The sequence below is a fragment of the Bufo gargarizans genome, chromosome 4 (assembly GCF_014858855.1).
Source record: "Bufo gargarizans isolate SCDJY-AF-19 chromosome 4, ASM1485885v1, whole genome shotgun sequence".
Classification (NCBI taxonomy): Eukaryota; Metazoa; Chordata; class Amphibia; order Anura; family Bufonidae; genus Bufo; species Bufo gargarizans.
Window position 1 is genome coordinate 2,147,607 of NC_058083.1, and position 21,104 is coordinate 2,168,710.

At 45.1% G+C, this 21,104-nt stretch overlaps 1 protein-coding gene across 2 annotated transcripts in view; it reads left to right on the top strand.

Moving 5' to 3' along the window:
* Nucleotides 1–21,104, top strand: part of LOC122934562 (putative methyltransferase DDB_G0268948) — a 99,914-nt gene that overhangs the window by 52,763 nt on the left and 26,047 nt on the right. For both annotated transcript variants that reach the window (XM_044290132.1, XM_044290131.1), the window contains exons 2-3: nucleotides 6,710–6,851; nucleotides 19,163–19,323. In XM_044290132.1, coding sequence (XP_044146067.1) covers nucleotides 6,741–6,851; nucleotides 19,163–19,323 — 272 coding nt within the window. In that variant the 5' untranslated portion in view covers nucleotides 6,710–6,740. The remainder of the gene's footprint in view (nucleotides 1–6,709; nucleotides 6,852–19,162; nucleotides 19,324–21,104) is intronic.

Consider the following 21,104-nt stretch of genomic DNA (forward strand, 5'->3'; position numbering starts at 1 on the left):
CATAACAGCGCCACCCACGGATCCCCCTCTCCATAACTGCGCCGCCCACAGATCCCCCTCTCCATAACTGCGCCGCCCACAGATCCCCCTCTCCATAACTGCGCCGCCCACAGATCCCCCTCTCCATAACAGCACCACCCACAGATCCCCCTCTCCATAACTGCGCCGCCCACAGATCCCCCTCTCCATAACTGCGCCGCCCACAGATCCCCCTCTCCATAACTGCGCCGCCCACAGATCCCCCTCTCCATAACTGCGCCGTCCACAGATCCCCCTCTCCATAACTACGCCGTCCACAGATCCCCCTCTCCATAACTACGCCGTCCACAGATCCCCCTCTACATAACTGCGCCGTCCACAGATCCCCCTCTCCATAACTGCGCCGTCCACAGATCCCCCTCTCCATAACTGCGCCGTCCACAGATCCCCCTCTCCATAACTACGCCGTCCACAGATCCCCCTCTCCATAACTACGCCGTCCACAGATCCCCCTCTCCATAACTGCGCCGTCCACAGATCCCCCTCTCCATAACTACGCCGTCCACAGATCCCCCTCTCCATAACTACGCCGTCCACAGATCCCCCTCTCCATAACTACGCCGTCCACAGATCCCCCATAACTGCGCCGTCCACAGATCCCCCATAACTGCGCCGTCCACAGATCCCCCATAACTGCGCCGTCCACAGATCCCCCATAATAGTGTCGTCCACAGATCCCCCATAATAGTGTCGTCCACAGATCCCCCATAATAGTGTCGTCCACAATTTGTTTTAATATGGCCTTTGAACATCATTTTTCAAGTAAGATCATATAAACCTCTCTGTTTTGTAATTTTGTTGTTTTTCCCGATTAATCGTAGAAATTAATCGGCAACTAATCGATTATTCAAATAATCGTTAGCTGCAGCCCTAGTGAGATGGCACTAATATAGTCATGTTCAGCTGACATTAGTGATGTGTTAATGTCTGCCAGCTTAATACCCATTTTTCAGGTGACAGAAAGCCTTTAATATTTAAGTTTATTAAGGCCAGATCATCCATGACCACTGGCCAGGTGACCAAATGACCTAAGTAAATTTTAACCAGGTAGAATATGTTATCTGCCTGGTGGAATGTGCTGAATGACCAACTGTATTTACCTTCCCAGGAATACATTCAGGATTATATGAAACCAACAGAACACTTAAATGATTAACGACATAAAAGTGCACTAGCATTAGACAAGTGGCCTTCACAGCTCAGTGGAGGTCCTCTATATGCTGACTAGCTAAGTCACTGCATTCACTTCATTAAAAGGCTAATAATTAAAGATAATAAGAGTAATAATTAAAGGGGAAGGAACCAATAAGAATAACTTACTGTGATGTGATTTACCAGACGTATGTGTCACCACCCCATGTCACCACCCATTCCCATGGACCTCATCGGCTGCTACATCGTGGCTCTGTGGCTATTGTACTGGAAGAGTGTCATCATGTGGCACTGGTCATTTAGCTGATGGGAGATTGGGATATTCAGTGGATTTCTTTTTAGAAGAAAAACCAGAGACATTGGTAAGACAGAAGTAGCCATCAGTCATGTAATTCTTGTTATTGGGCCAGCGATTGGCATTGACGTGCAAGCATCCCTCAGCCAAGCTCTAAAGTTGGGTTTACACATCCCGATGTAACAGCCAATTGGCGGGAAGGAAGCGTTCCTTCCTGACAGTCGGCTGCTCGTTCAGTGATGGAGACACATACATGCAGCGATCTCCTTCACAGTATGAGGATGAGGGATCGCTATCGCTCATCCCTCTACGGAATCACTGTTTCTGGGCAGCAGAACGTGCGGTCTAAATAGTGATCTGCTGCCGAGAAACGAGGATTCTGTATGGGAACAAGCGATCCCTTGTCCTCATACTGTGAAGAAACGATAATTGGTGTGGCAGTACGAATGGCTGGATCACTAAGTGAACAAACGTTTTGCTAGTTCATCAGGCGATCGGCACATTTAGACAGGCAGATTGTCGGGAACGTTTATTCCGGACAATCTGCCCCAATATCGGGCAGTGTAAATCCACCATAAGATCTACAGCAGAATTTTCACTGCAGATGTGAGGAGCCCAGGCTTCATCGCTGATCTCACATCCAAAGTACATCTCATCGGCTTCCATAATCGGAGCTACCATGGTGCGTCCTTGAGGTTTGTACTCGCCACAAATGTAACCTAATGCATCGTGGCTGATGCGACGCTGGCAGCACATTATAGCTACCGGTATATCGCATCGTCCTGTAGCGGTTTAGAAGTGCTTAGATTTTAGGTAACCTGCATGTACAGCTCTGGCTATGCCTTAGAACCAGAGTATCAACATATACAAGCAAACTGGTACCAGTCTGATGATGGCACATGTGTGCCAGCTGCTTCTATAGCCTCTGCAAACAGCTGCCGGGACTGCCTAGACATGTCCATTAGCAATTTGACTGATGTCGTGCAAATTCAATCCATTACAAGGACTGCGTGCCTGGACAAATGAAAGACCTCATATATACGGACTGAACGAAAATATGACGTTAAAACTGAAGATTTAATTAAAAAAAGGTACATGAGAGGAAAGTTTTGAGGTGATTTTTTTATTTTTATATTAGCAGCTCAAAGTACATAAGCTACACCCTAAAATGTAAAAAAAGGGAACGCTGTGTCGATCAGAGATGCATGAGCCATATGGAGGTTTTTCTGTAGGATTCTATACGTGGCACGTTCCATTGGATGTCATATGTTCAGAGTTAAAGGGGTTTTCCGAGACTTTATAACTGATGTCCTCTGGATGGGTAATCAGTATATAAGTGGTGGGGGTCTGACACCCGGGACCCCTGCCAATCAGCTATTCGAGAAGGCCCTTTCGCAGCTTTTCCTGACACGTTCATCAGTCACGTGGCCTAGGAGCAGCTCAGTCCCATAGAAGTTAATGGGGTTGAGCGTGATACCAAGCGCAACCGCCATACAATGTACTGCGCTGTGCTTGGATAAGCGTGTAGGAGGCAGCGGAGCTCACAGGAGAGCCGGTCCCTTCTCAAACAGCTGATCGGTGGGGGTCCCAGGTGTTGGACCCCTAGTGATCAGATACTGAGGACTTATCCAAAGCATAGGTCGTCAGTTATTAAATTCCGGACAATCCTTTTTAAAGAAGAACATTTTTCTAGAGGACAAAAGCTCCTTATGAATGGTAACATGGCATGCAATGTCCCTACAGCTTCATGGTACATGACTGCCACCATACAGCCTCCTACACATGCCCGCACAGAATGCCTCAGGCTTAATAGTCTAACTCTATGGCTCTTAGATTTCTTTTCAGTGAGTGCAGAGTTTCTGAACAGTGTATAATGGAGCCACTAAAAGGCAGATGAATGTCTTAGCATGTGACATACAAATGGTATGTGTGAATCCTCAATATCACATGGACTCTGTGCTTTGTCAGGTCTATTCATCTGATGCGTAGACCTGAGGAAGTATGTGGTCTGCATGCAAAACACACTGGGGTAGATTTATCAAAACTGGCTTAGTTGCCCCTAGCAAGCAATCAAATTTTACCTTTCATATTTCGGAGCTCCTTTGGAAAATAAAAAGTGGAATCTGATTGGCTACTATGGGCAACTAAGCCAGTTTTCACTTACACAAGTTTTATCCAGATGTGCCCCCTTCAAAGTAGTTATGTCCAGATATGTGTCCCCTTCACAGCAGTTATGTCCACATATATTCCCCCCTTCCCAGTAGCCATGGCCAGATATGTGCCCCCTCACAGGAGTAAAAAAAACAGTAAATACTCACCTAGTTCCTCTGATGATCATCACGGCTCAACCTGCACTCCCCAGCAGCAAGCAGAATACTGTCACACATTGTACTGTGTAGGGGGAGCAGAGGCTGATTCCCAGGCCTGCACCACTCCTCCTATACCGTCCAGCAGAGGGATGTCCGCCCGCATCCTGCTGTGGAGCGTTGGAACCTGAGCTGAACAGTGAAGCGGGGAGCAGATGGCTCCATTACAAACAACTGTCTCTGTGCACTATGGATGCAGAGACAGCTGAGAGCAGGACATACCTCAGCCATTCCAGGACAGCCACCGAAATGCAGAACTGTACCCCCGAATCCAGGGTGGTTGGGAGGTATGCTGTACAGGACAGAGCCTGCAGACAGATCAGGGCTTTTTATGACAATTGGTCCATATGGAGATTCAAGGGGAAAGTAGATGAAGGCAGCAAATGTAACAGCTGTCCACCCTCTCCATGGAACTCTGCTTAGGATTGCTGTACTATTAGGATGCTATCCTTATCCCACTGGTATGGCTGCAGCGCTCCAGGAGGAGTTTAGGCACTCAGTCTCAAGACCTTGTATGTTTCTGGGCCTTGATCCCAACCAGCAGGTGTTTGGTGTAGTAAGTTCTGTGGAATGGAGCTTTGAAGCCCCTTCAGTATCTAATCCAGGCCTGTGTATTGCTTGAGATTAGCACGTAATTCTACTATAGTTATCATTCTTCTCCTGCTCATGTTTTGATCTAGGAGTGGTTATCCTATACCCATGCAAGTCAGATTAAACCTGAATATAGGACTATACAGCTGGATGTAATTAAAGGCTATGTACACCTTTTTGTAGTAAATTTTTGTTTATGATTGCATTTTACTCATTTTTGGCAAAACATTTTTTTTTTCAATTGGCCTTTATTAAAAATATTGAGCCTCTCTGTGACTGGTACTTTCACTCTCACTTTGTGCCGGTCTTCTAATAATCCTTCTCTAAACTACTGAGAGGTCATAAACACTAATTTAAGCCACATTCTTATCAGTAAGATAAGAACTGAGCTATAATGAGTGTTTATAATGTGAGAGCAGAGATAAAGAGTCTGTCTGCTCCCCAGATGACGGAAAAGACAAAAAATCCACAGGCTGCTGCTAGAGCATCTCAGCTCTGTACACAAAAAAGGATTCTATATTTTTAATAAAGGCCAATTGAAAAAAAAAAAGATTTTTAGCTCAAAATAAGTACATTGCAATAATAAAAAAAAATGCTATAGCCTGCGTTCAACAAGTAGATTGAGTACTTGCTAAGGGCTGATTCGTATGGCAGTGATTGGCCCTGGAATCACTCATCATGTTGGTACTGTACATTAGACTCGCCATAAAATAGGAACTGACTGCATCATAAATCTCAGAGCCACGGTCGGTTCAGGAGATTAACTGGCTAGGTTTCCTGCACAGCCATATGATTCCGCTCTAAGAACCTCCTCAGAACTTTCTATCTTTTTTTTTTTTACCCCCCAAGGGTTCTTCATTTGACATGGTATAATTTTTGTTTAATATGGTATCATGTTAGAGGTAGTGGGATTCGTTTTTAGTTATGAACAGACTTTTCTGGCTTGCGCTGTCTGCGTCACGTTTGAGCTTCGCACCTCTGATGCTCGTGCTTCGTGTCTCTAAGTTTTGGCCTATAGCCCCTGGGCTTACTGGATGGAAGACATTTTCATGTGGCTGGCTGGAAGCGTAAAGCAACTGTGAAAAATGTCAATCTACACTACATCATAGTGGCAGAAAGAGTCTTGTGTTCTAAGATAAGTATGCAGTACTGGAGTTTTGATACTTCAGGTTGTTGACTTTAGGCGTTAACACGCCCTTTAGTTTAAGTCTCTCACTAAATTTAGCTTTTTGATATATCTCGGGTCTGCTTTCATGGAGATGACTAGGGAAATGTTCAATTACACTTACCGGGGATTGGGTTTCCTGGAAGTCTCCATGACAGAACCCATAGTTTCTCACCCTATGTCTCTCTTTTTGGGTTTGAGTATTATTATTTGAATATCTTCTGCCTTGGAGGTTCTTGGTAAATCACTGAAGGTGGAGGCCAGATTGGGGCCTTTTAACCCCTCAGCATGTATTTTTCCTGTCTCATCAGGGTAGGGTGAATTCAGATGTGATCTCATAGAGACTTCAATGTAAGTGTACTGTAATTACTCATTTATTCACACGGCTCCCTGCCTGGGGAAAAATGGGTTGATTCTTGCCTGAGGGAGTCATGAGGACTCGTATGAAATTTCACTGTGGTAGGGAGGAAAGCTACTTTTCTGTATTTAGTGGTGTACAATTTCTTTTTTATTGTTCTGTGATATCTTTTTTGTAAGAGAGCCAAAAAGCTGGTCATAGCCAGTTCTTAAAAAAAAACAAAGAAAACTTGGCATGAACTTCTACATGTGCCTTCGGCTGTGTGCCCTTCTACACTAGAACACGACAATCACATTAATCCGATTACAACAGTTACAGAGAGTGCAATGGCCATGTACAAGACAAAAAAAAGCGTCTGATATGTGGAGAAAGGGAATGTTTTTACAATCTTTATTATCCTTGTATGCACTAGTCATTTTTGGAAGACATGTAACAATAGTTATGCCTTATTGTGGTTTTAAACAGCAGAAGTAAGCTCTAGCCTCTAGCCCTCGTGTATTCTTTCAATGTTTGCTTATAAACCTCAACAGGTAAAGCAGACGCCAAATAGAAAACCTGTAATGATCTTTTCCTAAAGGGTCACCATGAAGCACTATTCATACCGAAAAATATACTGTATATATTTCATTTTATTACAGTTGTAACCTCTAGATCAAACAATTGTGTCTCATAAATGCAATGAAGGTCTTGATTGTATCTTCACATGTTTCTCAAAAACCTTATTTTTGCATTTTTCTTTTTAGCACCCCAGATCGTGGTTCAACCAATTTCAAAATGGCTACACGAATGTTTGAGAATAAAGAGCATGCATCCTATTATCAAAAGTACAGGTTTTCTCCACCACAAGAGATACAAGACATGATCTTCAGCTATGTTCAGGAAAAGGTAAGGAACAATATCGGTAATAAAAATCTTACTTGCTTCAGGGCTATAATCCCTGACAAGTAGAGCAGAGAGGAGGATGAGGCAGCTCTTTGGCTCAGTGTTTTGAAGTAACTTCCTCCTATGTGATTAGGACAGGTTTTGAGTGTACTAATAGGATGGCGGCCATTTTATTTCCCCTGATGATTGCTTCCTAGACAAAACGAACCATTATAACTAATGATAGATATTTGGAATATATTTATAATAAAGTAATATTTAAGTATTTAATTCCTGGAGAAACCCTTTAAGGGCATGTATGCGTTTTTTACCTGGGGTGCTCAGCCACAAAAGGATTCAGCATATATTTATCAGCTTAAAGATGTAGGGGGTACGATTCACTGTTAATAATCTGGATATCTTGCTGGTTTTTCTTCTTGTTTTTTTTTTTTTTTAATCTCCGGCTGTATAGTTCTAGAGCAGAATATACTAATCAACAGTTTACAGGTGATCAGGATGGGATGTCTTGGGTGATGTTAAGCTTGGAGGACAGAGAGGACCTGGAGGCTCCATTGTCTTTAAAGGGGTATTGCAAATGTGAAATGTAAGAAGTAGTGATGAGCAGACAGTGGATGTTCGGATTTGGCAAAACTTGTATTTCAAAGTTCGGTTCAGGTCCCGAACTTGACCCCAAATAACCAACCCCATCGAAGTCAATAGGGACCCGAACTCTGGGGCTGAAAAAGTCATAGAAAGGGCTAGAGGGCTGCAAAAGAATGCAACATGGTGGTAAGAGCAGTACAATTGCCCTACAAACAAATGTGGATTGGGAAATTACTTAAAATAACATAAAATACATAACAATTAAAAAATTATAATTTTGAACCAGGAGTCAGAGGTCCAAGTGGAGTAGAAAGTTGAGGAGACTGTGGACGCCACGTCCACAGTCTCCTCAACTTTCTACTCCACTTGGACCTCTGACTCCTGGTTCAAAATTATAATTTTTTAATTTTTATGTTATTTGTGTAGGTGGAAGAGGCAGAGGAGGTAGCTAATATATATTTTTTTTTTTCTTCCTTTTCTGCTTTTTTTTTTTTTTTTTTTTTTTTTTTTTTTTGTGGAAGACCCAAAACATTGGGAAATGGCACATTGCCTGAACTGCCACGCCAGGGAACTCCTTTGGAGCTAGCTTTGGTGTGCTCTGTTCTTTCGGTGCGGTGGGCAGTAGCAGGCGCTGCCTGACCCCCCCACCTCTTCCTCTGAACTGCACACATCACTGGCATGACCTGGATGCCATGTGAGGTCCTTGTCCTCTTCCACCCACTCCTGCACACTGCAGAAAGCTGCAGCTGTTGATGCCTGTGTTTCTTCATCATCATCATGAGGACGTGCTGCGGTGGTTCTCTCACGTCCTCATCCTCAAACATAAGTGGTTGGACATCAGTGCACTCAATCCCTTCCACTTCTGGGGCAGCGCTATGTGGATGGCTGACGGAACTCCCGCCAGCAGAGCCATCAAAAAGCAGAAGTGACTGCTGACTGACTTGGGGCTCAGATTGCTTGGCTGATGTTGCAAGGAGTTAAGATGGAAGACAGATGCCTGTGGGCCGCCGGTGCCAACTCTGCACTTTTGACCAGTGGCCTGGGTGGAAGACAATGTGGAGGCCATCCAATTTACTACCGCCTCTACTTGTTCTGGTATCACTATTCTTAGAGCGGTATTCAGGACTACAAAATGACGCAGAACGTCCTGTCGCCTCTGTGCACCAGAAGAAGGTGTTTCATTTGGACGCTTAGCTGGCACAGATCGACAAACTTCTCTGGGCAGGAGCTCCAACACCACTAAGGCTACTTTAACACTTGCACTAGCAGGGTCCGAGAGGCAGCCGGACAAAAACTACAACATGCACGGCTGTTAAGGGGTAATGTGGATAATGGGTACAACAGACAGCATAGGATAACAGTCTAGGCCTGAAAACTAGTGAGGGAGAGATGGTTACCTCCTAGCAATCCCTGAGTCTCTCCCTGACTCCTAACAATATGTGCAGGCCTTAATGGTGGACGAACACATACACACGAACCTGGACCCTGCTAATACTGTAGCAAACCCTAGGAGACTGCCAGCACCTGTCCACAGTGAAGCGGCCAGCGTCTCCTTGAGACCTAGACTGACACAAACAACATAGAGCAAAAGCAGAACTTAGCTTGGGAAGAGTGAGGAACAAGGGATCCACAAACAACCAGCGGGAACTCCAAAAGGAAATATCAACCGCACGGTGAGAAGTCAGAGGCAGACTAAAATAGAGCCTCTAACCAGCAAACGAGCAGAAACTGTGAAGAGGTGGGATCCCGCCCACAACAATAAACAGAAGTTAACACCTAGAACCTGTCAGACTCGCATGCTGCAAGTTTCTGATCTTCTTAGATCTTTTACAGGGCAGGCAGTGACAGTACCCCCCCCCCCTTCTACGGGTGACCTCCGGGCACCCAGGATCGACCTTATCTAAGTGCGCCCTGTGAAAGGCCTTAAGAAGGTGACTAGTACTGATATCAGTCGCTGGAACCCACGTTCTTTCCTCTGGACCGTAACCCTTCCAATGTACGAGGTACTGAAGGGACCCACGAAGAACACGTGAGTTAAATATTCTGGAGATCTGAAACTCCAGATTACTATCTACCAAGACAGGGGGAGGTGGCAAGGGAGATGGTTCAGCAGATTCCACATTTTTTTTTCAACAACGACCTGTGGAACACATTATGGATCTTCCAAGTCTGCGGAAGTTCGAAACGAAACACAACAGGGTTAACAATGGCAGAGATCTTGTAAGGACCAATTAATCTTTGGCCCAACTTCCAGGAGGGTACCTTCAACTTAATGTTCTTAGTGGACAACCACACCAAATCACCCACACACATGTCCGAACCAGTCATGCGTCTCTTGTCAGCCATCCGTTTATATCTTTCTTTGAACCATTTTTTTCAAATTGGTTTGAATCTTCCGCCAGATAGATGACAATGAGGAAGATAATCTTTCCTCTTCAGTTATACCCGAGAATTCAGTACCTGAAAATGTACCAAACTGAGCATGAAACCCATATGCACCAAAAAATGGTGACTTATCAGTGGACTCCTGTCTACGGTTATTTAAAGCAAACCCCAAAAAGACCATTCCTCCTGATTCTCAGACAAAACACCTCAAATAAGTCTCCAGATTCTGGTTAGTGCGTTCCATTTGTCGGTTTCACTGGGGATGGAAAGCTGAAGAGAAGAACAACTGAACTCCCAGATGAGAACAGAATGCCCTCCAGAACCTGGAAACAAATTGCGTCCCCCTATCCGACACCACATCAGAGGGAATGCCGTGTAATTTAACGATGTTATCAACAAACACTTGTGCGAGAGTTTTGGCATTAGGCAAACCTGATATAAAATGCGCCATCTTACTGAAGCTATCCACCACCACTAAAATCAGTCTTCCCAGAAGAACTAGGCATATCAGTGATGAAGTCCATGGAGAAATGCATCCAGGGATGGGATGGACAAAGGATGAAGAGATCCTGAAGGCCGAGTATGCGGCACCTTGGCACGTGCGCAGGTCTCAAGCTGTCACATAACCCTCACTTTTACGTAAACCTGACCACCAGACTCCGGGAAATGAGACCCACCGTGGATCTACTCCCAGGGTGCCCAAAAAGTACGGTATCATGATGTTCCTTGAACACTTTGCGTCGAAGGCCAGAAGGAACAAATAACCTCCCTGGGGGACAGGAATCGGGTGCCTCATCCAACACCTCCGCCTCAAGTTCAGGATACGGAGCAGATACCACCACCCCATCAGCCAAAATTGGAGCAGGGTGCTCCGAATCTCCCCCTTCAGGGAAGCTACGCAACAAAGCATCCACCTTGACGTTTTTGACCCCAGGGCGATAAGTGACCACAAAATTAAACCTAGTAAAAAATCAATGACCATCTGGCCTGCCTTGGATTCAGACGCTTCACCGATTGTAAGTAAGCCAGATTCTTATGATCAGTAATTACAGTAATGGGATGGATCGCTCCTTCTAACCAATGACGGCATTCTTCAAAAGCCAATTTTGATTTTTTTAGAAAAGAAGGCACAAGGGTGCCCTGTGACAAAACTGCTCCGACTCCCACTTCTGACCCATCCACCTCCACGGTTGTGACACATCGGGTTGCACCAGAATGGAAAAAGCAGCAAAACACTTCTTTATAGTAGAAAAGGCATGCAATGCCTCATCATACCAGACTCAGACCAGACTCAGAAGTCAACACCTTTCTTGGTCATATCGGTCAAAGGCTTAACAACAGTAGAATAATTCAGGATACATTTTAGTATTTGGTAAACCCCCAAAAACCACATCAGCGCTTTTTGATTCTCAGGTCGATCCCAGTCCAATACCGCACAGACCTATCTGGATCTATATGAAAACCTGAGGCCGAAAGCAGGTAACCCAGGAACTGCAGCTCCCGGAACGCAAACACACATTTTTCCAACTTCGCATACAACTTATTCTCCCGGAGGATCAGTAATACTTGTCTTAAACGATCCTGATGACTCACCATATCGGGTGAGTAAATTAGTATGTCATCGATGTATAGAACAACAAACCTACCCACCAAGTGATGAAAAATGTAATTGATAAAGTGCTGAAAGACCGCCGGAGCATTAGTCAACCCAAAAGGCATTACCAAGTTCTCAAAGTGACCCTCAGGGGTATTGAAGGCAGTCTTCCATTCGTCCCCTTCCCTGATTCTTATCAGATTATATGCCCCCCCCCCTTAAATCCAACTTGGAGAACACCTTGGCTCCGACAATCTTTAATCAAATAAGTCCGGAATTAAGGGAAGGGGGTACGGATCACGGACAGTGATCAGTGATGAGATTGAGCTCACGGAAGTCTAAACATGGTCTAGTCTAAGGGTCCCATACCTCTTGGTAATATACCGTATTTTCCGGCGTATAAGACGACCCCCAATTTTTTCATTTAAAATCTAGGGTTTGGGCTATACTCCCTGTATAAGACTACCCCTGCCTTCCCAGCCCTCCCTGTCTCCAAGACTATCCTCTCCAGTCCAGGGAACTGACCATGGCAGCCAGGGCTTCAGTAGCATCCTGGCTGCCATGGTAACCTATCTTTTTTTTTTTTTTCACATTCCCAGTTTCCCACATAGGAACTACTAGGGGCTGGGTAAAGATGGTGGGTCCATTGCCATGGGGGATCTGTGGATGGCACTGTTATGGGGAGGGGGATCTGTGGATGGCACTGTTATGGGGAGGGGGATCTGTGGATGGCACTATATAGCATCTTATGCTATGTGTGATCCACAGGTGGCCCCGCCTCTCACAGCAGTATAATATCCAAAGACTATTCCTTAACCAGCAGTAACTTGAACTTTAAATCGGTGCTATGATCTTTATTACCTTACAATGAATCTCCGGTAACAGGCAGAGCGGGCGGCGGCATATCGTCACTCACGTGACGCGCCTGCTCCATTCATAAAGTGGGCGGAGCAGGCGCGTCACATGAATGAGTGACGTTACGCTGCCGCCCGCTTTGCCTGTTACCGGAGCTTCATTGTAAGGTAATAAAGATCACAGCGCTAATTTAAAGTTCAAGTTACTGCCGGCTAAGGAATAGTCTTTAGATATTATACTGCTCTGAGTGGCTGATACCTCACTGCGCTGTAGAAGCCCTACAGTGAATAAATTGAGAGGGGCGGTGCTGGTATCCAGGATTTGGGGCGCGGCAGCACAGGGGGGAGCGAGAGACAGGCAAGCTTTCCTGTGAAAACTCAGATCCGATGGTATATTCTAACCCCCAGGCAAGCATCCCCGTCACCATGGGAACGCCTGGGGGTTAGAATATACCATCGGATCTGAGTTTTTACCTTATACCCGGCGTACAAGACGACCCCCAACTTTTGAAAATAATTTCTAGTGTTAGAATGTCGTCTTATACGCCGGAAAATATGGTACTCTCACATAGCTACTCTTTCGGGTTGAGAAAGATTATACAAACGAGACTTTATCCGGTCGACCTTATTCCCGGAGCTAAATTGCCAATCATACACTCGGTGAGGGGGTAACACCTGATCTCCACCCTCAGAGAATATGTCAGCAAAATCGGAAAGAAAGGGGGGGGGGGGTAACACCTTAGTGGATACCACAGAAAGTTATGCACCAAGACAGTTGTCAATACAGAAATCGCTACAATTACTGATCTGTCTTGTTTGCCAGTCAATGGTAGGATTATGTCTGGTCAACTATGGTAAACCCAGCACTAGAGGAACAGTCAAACAAAACAAGAAATTGACTCAACATGGGAATCGCCCACACTCAAATGAATATCGTGCACCATATTAGTCAGACACTTTTGTGATAGGGGGGGGCAGAATCAATAGCAAACACAGATATCACCTTGTTTTAATGCGCTTGTTTTAAAACCATGATTCTAAACGAACTGATGGTCCACAAGGTTAACCCCTGCCACACTATCAATAAATACCTCCAAATCAATATTTTCAGAGTCTAGTGCCACCATGGCAGGCAGGAGAAATCGGATACTACAGGCCAAAGACAAAAATACCTTTTCTGGTTCTCCACCCACACTGCCAAGAGTAAGAGGACTAAACCCCTTAGTTACAACCCCTTTTTTCTCTTTTTCACCCTGAGGTTTAATATAAGGACATACATTAACAAAATGTCCTTTTTACCACAAAATAAACAAAGTCTTCTCTGGACCCTGAGTTTCCTATTATCAGGATAAGAAGAGATCTGTCCCAATTGCATAGGCTCATCACCTGACACAAACTCTGATGTCTCTGAACCCCGAGGGACGGAAGAGGCAGTTTCTTCATATGGTAATGCAACCCGAGTGAGGGGAACCTTGCACCTCTCTCCAATCCAAAACGGCCAGGGACATAGCCGCCTCCAACGAATCAGGGTTTTCGTGGAATGTCAGGGCGTCGTTTAGTCTCTCAGACAACCCTTGACAGAATTGACTGCGGAGTGCTGGGTCATTCCACTCCGAATCAGTCGCTCCTCTCCTAAATTCAGATCAATATGACTCTGCAGAACGTACTCCCTAGCTCAAGCTACGCAGCTTAGATTCAGCCAACTGATCATAAATCAGGCCCAGGGCTCTGAAAAATTAATCCACCGATCGGAGGGACTGAGAACCGATCTGTAGAGAAAAGGCCCATGACTGAGCATCACCTTTTAGCAGAGACATAATAATCCCCACTCTTTGATTTTCGTCCCCCGTAGAGAACGGACGCAGACGAAAATACAGTTTGCAAGATTCTCTGAACCGAACAAAATTATCACTCCCTCTAGAAAATCTATCTGGGAGGGCGACTTTAGGTTCAAGGCTGACCTGGTTGCCACTGACCGAACCAGACGCCAGAGAATTCTGAAACTGAGCAACAGAATCACGGAGGTCATCTACCTCCAAAGATAATCCCTGCATGCGAACCACCAGTGCATCAACAGTATCCATATCTGCACACAGCAAGGAAAATGACGGTGGGGGCGGTTGATATTGTCACAGGGTAATGTGGATAACAGGTACACCAGACAAACAGACAGCATAGGATAACAGTCTAGGCCTGAAAGCTAGTGAGGGAGAGATGGTTACCTCCTAGCATTCCCTGAGTCTCTCCCTGACTCCTGAAAGGATGTCCAAGCCCTGATGGTGGACAAACACACACACACACACACCACACACACACACGAACCTGGACCCTGCTAATACTGTAGAAAACCCTAGATTAGGGAACGGGGAATGAGACTACTGGTACCTTCCATAGTGAAGGGGCCAGCATCTCCCTGAGACCTAGTCTGACACTAACAACACAGAGCAAAAGCAGAACTTAGCTTGGGAAGAGTGAGGAACCAGGGATCAACAAACAACCAGCAGGAACAACAACAAACAGAAGGAAACACCTAGAACCTGTCAGATAGACTTGCAGTCTATCTGATTTTCTTAGATCACTCACAGGGCAGGCAGTGACAACGGGATGCTTGCCGTGCTGCGGCCGGACCTCCGGCCCGTCCCCATTTATAGAGAATGTAGTCTGAGCGGACTTCTGGCGGCACACATGGGCTATCGTTAGTACAGATCCGGCAAGCTAGCGCAAGTGTGAAAGTAGCTTAACACTAGCAGCACCACATCCACGGCCATGTGCCTTATTTGATGCTCTCCTCATTTTTTTACGGTCACCCACCAAATTGGCTGACAAACAATTGTATTTCTGTGTCACGGGTGTAAATTAAGTGTTGTGCACCCCAAAAACGGGCTATAGGTCACCACAAAAATAACAGAAAGATTAACACTGTCCCTCATTGCAGCAGCGTCCTGTACATACACTAGTCAGAGAGAATGGTACCACGTGAGCCGACATTTATGCATACATGGCCAATCACCGCCGGACGATCACAGCCATGCCAATACTAGGAATAACTGTGATGGCTTCCAAGTGACCACAGCTTAAACGCTTGTTGCTTGCCTTTCAACAAGTTTTATTTGTAAAAAAGTATATGGACTTTCGCGCAAATGGGTACCCAGATGCCGTAATGTTTGGTACGAACTGGAACAGAGCGGTCCGGGTTCGCTTATCCCTAGTAAGAAGCTAATGGAATCGCTAGTAAGCAGCTAATGGTTATACCAGAATGGAGGCTCCATTGACTTTAGAGGGGTATTACAAATTAGAAAGATCCCGGAGAGGTTGGTATTCCAGTTGAGATGTATTAAATCTACTAGCTGAAGGACCCGTCTTTGCACGGGTATATTTCATCTATTTAATGTTTGTATGTGTCGTTAAAAGATTTTGACAATATCCACTAACAGTGACCTCCACAGCCCCCCCACTCCTTAACACTGACCCCCCCCCCCCCCCAGTGCAGTGTCTCCTTAAAATGGGACGTCCACAGCAGCCCACCCCCTTAACTTTGACCTTCACTGCAGCCTGCCCCATTAACAGTGAGTTCCACAGCATACCACCCTCTTGACAGTGACCTCCACAGGGGCACGCTCCATTAACAGTGACCTCTGCCGCACCCGCCCCTTAACACTGACCATAGGTTACAGTCCCCTTAACTGTGACCTCCACCATTCCCAGCCCCCTTAACAGAGACCTCCACAGCGACTGCCCCTTTAACAGTAACTGCCACAGTACCCCGCTCCCTTAACAGTGACCTCACAGTACCCCTCTGCTCCTTTTTATAGTGGCCTCCACAGTCCCCTCCTTCCTTAACAGTGACCTCCACAGTGCCTGCCCCCTTAAAAGTAACATCCACAGTGCCCTCTCCTTTAACAGTGACCTCCAAAGTGGCCGCCACTTTATTAGTGACCTCCACAGTACCCTGTCTCCTTAACCTGCCCCTTAACAGACTGTCTCTCACAGTTGAATTATACCTACAATACAAATTACAGACCTTTCCCTTCTTTGTAGGTGGGAAAACTGTGTAAAATCGCCAGTGTATCAAATTACTTATTTTTCCCGAATGTGTATAGTGAATGAGTGGTCTGCCTTGTGGTTAAAGACAGTGACTCATTATTTTTCTAAGAGGATCTTTCACTAGCTTATGCTGAGGTACAGTAATTCTCTCATAAACCCATACCAATACTGAATTCTAAGGCTCCTTTCACACGGGCGAGTATTCCGCGCGGATGCAATGCCTGAGTTGAACGCATTGCACCTGCACTGAATACCGACCCATTCATTTCTATGGGGCTGTTCACATGAGCGGTGATTTTCACGCATCACTTATGCGTTGCGTGAAAATCGCAGCATGTTCTATATTCTGCGTTTTTCACGTAACGCAGGCCCCATAGAAATGAATGGGGTTGCGTGAAAATCGCAAGCATCCGCAAGCAAGTGCGGATGCGGTGCGATTTTCATGCACGGTTGCTAAGAGACGATCGGGATGGAGACCCGATCATTATTATTTTCCCTTATAACATGGCTATAAGGGAAAATAATAGCATTCTGAATACAGAATGCATAGTAAAACAGCGCTGGAGGGGTTAATTATATATTTTTTTAACTCACCTTAGTCCACTTGATCACGGCCCGGCATCGCCTTCTGTCTCCTTTGTTGAATAGGACCTGTGGTGAGCATTAAATACAGGTCAAGGACCTTTGATGACGTCACTTCCGGTCATCACATGGTACGTCACATGATCTTTTACCATGGTGATTCACCATGGTAAAAGATCATGTGACGTACCATGTGATGACCGGAGTGACGTCATCAAAGGTCCTTTACCTGTATTTAATGCTCACCGCAGGTCCTATTCAACAAAGGAGACAGAAGGAGATGCCGGGCCGTGATCAAGTGGACTAAGGTGAGTTAAAAAAAAAAAATTAACGCCTCCAGCGCTGTTTTACTATGCATTCTGTATTCAGAATGCTATTATTTTCCCTTATAACCATGTTATAAGGGAAAATAATACAATCTACAGAACACTGATCCCCAACCCAAACTTCTGTGAAGAAGTTCGGGTTTGGGTACCAAACATGCGCAATTTTTTTCACGCGAGTGCAAAACGCAATACAATGTTTTGCACTCGCGCAGAAAAATTGTTGGTGTTCCCGTAACGCACCCGCACATTTTCCCGCAACGCCCGTGTGAAAGGGGCCTAAGTTTATTTTTGTGATGGACGTTGTAACGGAACGCCCGGCACCCCGACCGGGTCCCTCCGTCGATAAATGCTCCTAGTGCTTTCCGAGGACTCCAAGCAGTCCACCTGACACCGTCAGCACTGCAGACCCCATGAACCGCCGAAGCTTGGTGGAGGTCTCGCCGTCTCCTACCCACCCTGGACCTACGACCCGGCTCCAGGCTCCAGTGGGTGAACCTCTCCTAAATGCAGAGACAGGAACCAGGAACAAGCTCTTACAAGAGCTTATAATCAGGGGAGTATTGTGATATAGCAATCCCCAAGAGTGTAGTTATCGCATTCCCCAAACATGAGCCAAAACTTCATGAAGGTATAAAAGCAGTCACTCTTTATTTTAACACCCAAGCATTTTATACACATCTTCCAACAAGGTTAACACCCACAGGGTTTTGTAAAAACAGCCAATAACCACGTACAATACACTCAGACACTCCCACACAAAATCCTCCCCTCTGCCTGTGATACAATTACCTCACACTGGGTTGATGCAATCATCACAGACAGGCGAATACACAATATCCTCTGTCCTGGAGACAACCGAGAAGTAATTCCATTATCTCTCAGGACAAAGGACATCGCCAATACACACAGAGAGACAATGGAACAGACCTCACTACTCAACGTATACAATGTCCCACCCTTTTCAATACACATAGACATTTAACATCCCACAATGATATGAATTAGACCAGGGGTTCAAGTTAGTCCAAGTCCTTTGTGAACAAATGAGGCCTGGCTGATGAGAGGGCCCATAATCCTGGGGCAAGAGGCTGGTAAACAGGCCCCTCCAAAACCCAGTGGCGAGGTTGGTTTCGCCACAAACGTCCTCTCTTAACAACATTTGAATATTTAAACAACCATCAGGGTGAAACTTCCAGGCCTATATTTTTTTGGTTACTTTATGATGGTTTAATAAATATTGGCATAAAAAAATGGCATCCACAACCTCCTCTAGAACTGCTTCTTTAAGAAAATCCCTTTATTTCAGTCTATCATAAAATTGGTGTAAGGCCGAATTCTTAAAGTAATGCAAGCAATGACCCTGTTCAATGCAGGTTTTGTACCAGATATGATTAACTGATCTTCTATCATTTTTAATTGCTAAACACAAAAATGACGTTACAAATGTGAGATTGGTAATTGTACGGAATTTACAGAGGGAAAAAGGAAAGAACACTGAGGGGCATTTATCAAGCTATTTACCTAGTATTGTGGCGAGTGCCATAATTTGCAACTTTTTGAGCTTCTCAACACTTTTTTTGTAAAAGAGTGGGGCTTAGCAGGAGGGGCTCAGCCTACCGTGGCCTTCCAGATTTACTATAACACCCCACAAACTGGCCTAATTTACAGCTCGATCTGACTTTCTGGTGCACGAAGTGCCAGAGGTGTGCCAAATTTATTAAGTGGCATCTGCTTCTTTAACCAGCTCTCATATATTTTCAGTATTTTTTGTCTTCTGACCTCTAACTTCCAAGCAAGAACAAATCTCACGTTTTCCATGTAATTTTTGTGTTCAGCACCACAGCATTTTATGTAAAATTTCTTAATTATGTCAAATTTTTGTAGAATAGTGTCATCTGACCAGTTTTTTTTTCAATGTTCTAAGATGTATGTCTTCTGCATTCCCAGTTGAGCAAACCTTATGAACTTGCGGTGGATGTTGGCTGTGGAACAGGACAGAGCACCATAATGCTGGCTTCACTCTTTAAAAAGGTTTTGGGAACTGATATTAGCGAAGCCCAAATCGAGGAGGCTAACAAAACACATAAACTTCCAAATGGAACATTCAGGTGGGTATTTTCGATAATTGAAGCTTAAGGGGCATTGGCTCTCCTTAAAAAGACCAGCTGTGCATGGAGATGTACTGGCAATTCTCCATGGGAAAACAATATGCAAAGAGGTATCGCCCATGGAAAGGGAAGAGAAGGCTCCCTATGAGTCAAAGTCTGACTTTTTAACAAGTCTTGGGCACGGCAAGAGAAATCACCAAGTTAAATATCCATCTGTAGACAGCTGTTTTGTGGTTTATGCCCCTCATCAGTGCAGTGTATGATTCTGTTTTCAGAGTGAGATGCCTTGGATGCAGGTTAGTCAGGGTACTTGATCTATGGAGACAATCCACTAAGTCTCTATACACAGGTGATCCTCTTAAGGAGAGCCAGTACCATCCTAAGATGCATTTAAAGCATCTTAGCCAGCCAGAATCCTACTCCGCACTGATGAGGGGCAAGCACCCTGAAATGGCTGTCAGCGGATGGATATTTGGCTTGGCTATTTCCATTGTTCTGTCCCAAGGCATGCTAAAAAGTTGGACCTTATAGGGTGCCACCACCTAAGGCCTCATGTACATGGCCGTTGTGTGTACGTTCCGTGCATTGGGGACCACAATTTGCAGTCCCCAATGCACTGGCAACGTCTGTGCTGCGGCCGGGACAGATTGAGACCCATTCAACTTGAATGGGTCTGTGATTCGTCCGTACCACAAAAAAAATAGAACAAGGTCTATTTTTTTTTATTTTTTTTTGCGGTACGGAGGCACAGGCACGGTGTTTACCAATGAAGCACTCCGTAGTTCATCCGTGGGGTTCCGATCTGTGCTTCCGTTCTGCATCTCCGTGATTGAAGACCCTTTCAAGTGAATGGGTCCACATCCGTGATACTGAGTGCACACGGGCCGGTGCCTGTATATTGCAGAACCGCAATACGGGCACACAACGGCCGTGTGCATGAGGCCTAAATACTTTACATTTCAAGGAATATTACCATGGTCTAGGTTGCATTTAAAGGATAACTGTCATATTTACATTACAAAAAAAATCTATTTTGGCATATGTTACTGCTGCAGCAGCATTATGCATAAAGCGATCTTTAGTTTCTTCACATACCACTGTTTTCCTTGAGTTTTCCCCTTAGTTACGGCTGTTTTGAATCCTACATTATGAGGATCTTCTCAAGATGGCTCCTTTGCCAGCTCTCTGAGGCCAAAACTGCCTTCCCTCACTTCACATACACACTTGCTGTAGCCAGCAGCTCCCTGCCAGCCAATCAGATTGGATTACTGAGAGACACGCCTCCTCACTCTGAAGCCTAATGCAGGCATGCAGTGTGGAGGACCGCCCCTCCGTCTTCCTAGCCAGAGACAGATGAGCCCTGGAAAGAGACAGAGGACATTAATGAAAGCGGTTATTATAAGGTAATTACAGCTCTTTTGGCAATCATTGACGGACTAACTCAGGTATACATGCCTAGCGCTAATAAACTAGCAAATAAAAAATAAAAATGACAGTTATCCTTTAAATAAAACTATGAAATTAAAGGGAATCTGTCAGCTACTTTGGCAGTCTATAACATAAGCCAATGTAATATAGAAGTGTGTACCATCATTCCAACAATACCTTTTGTGTGGGTAATCCATTTAGCTAAATGCTAGAAAATGAAGTTTGTTTGTTATGCTAATCAGTCTCAAAGTTCCCAATGGGGTATCATTAACTGTTCCAGGAGCCCAAGCCCACCTCCTTCACTTGTGGCTAGTACCTCCTGTTGCACCTTCCAGTCCACCCCCTCTCCTCTG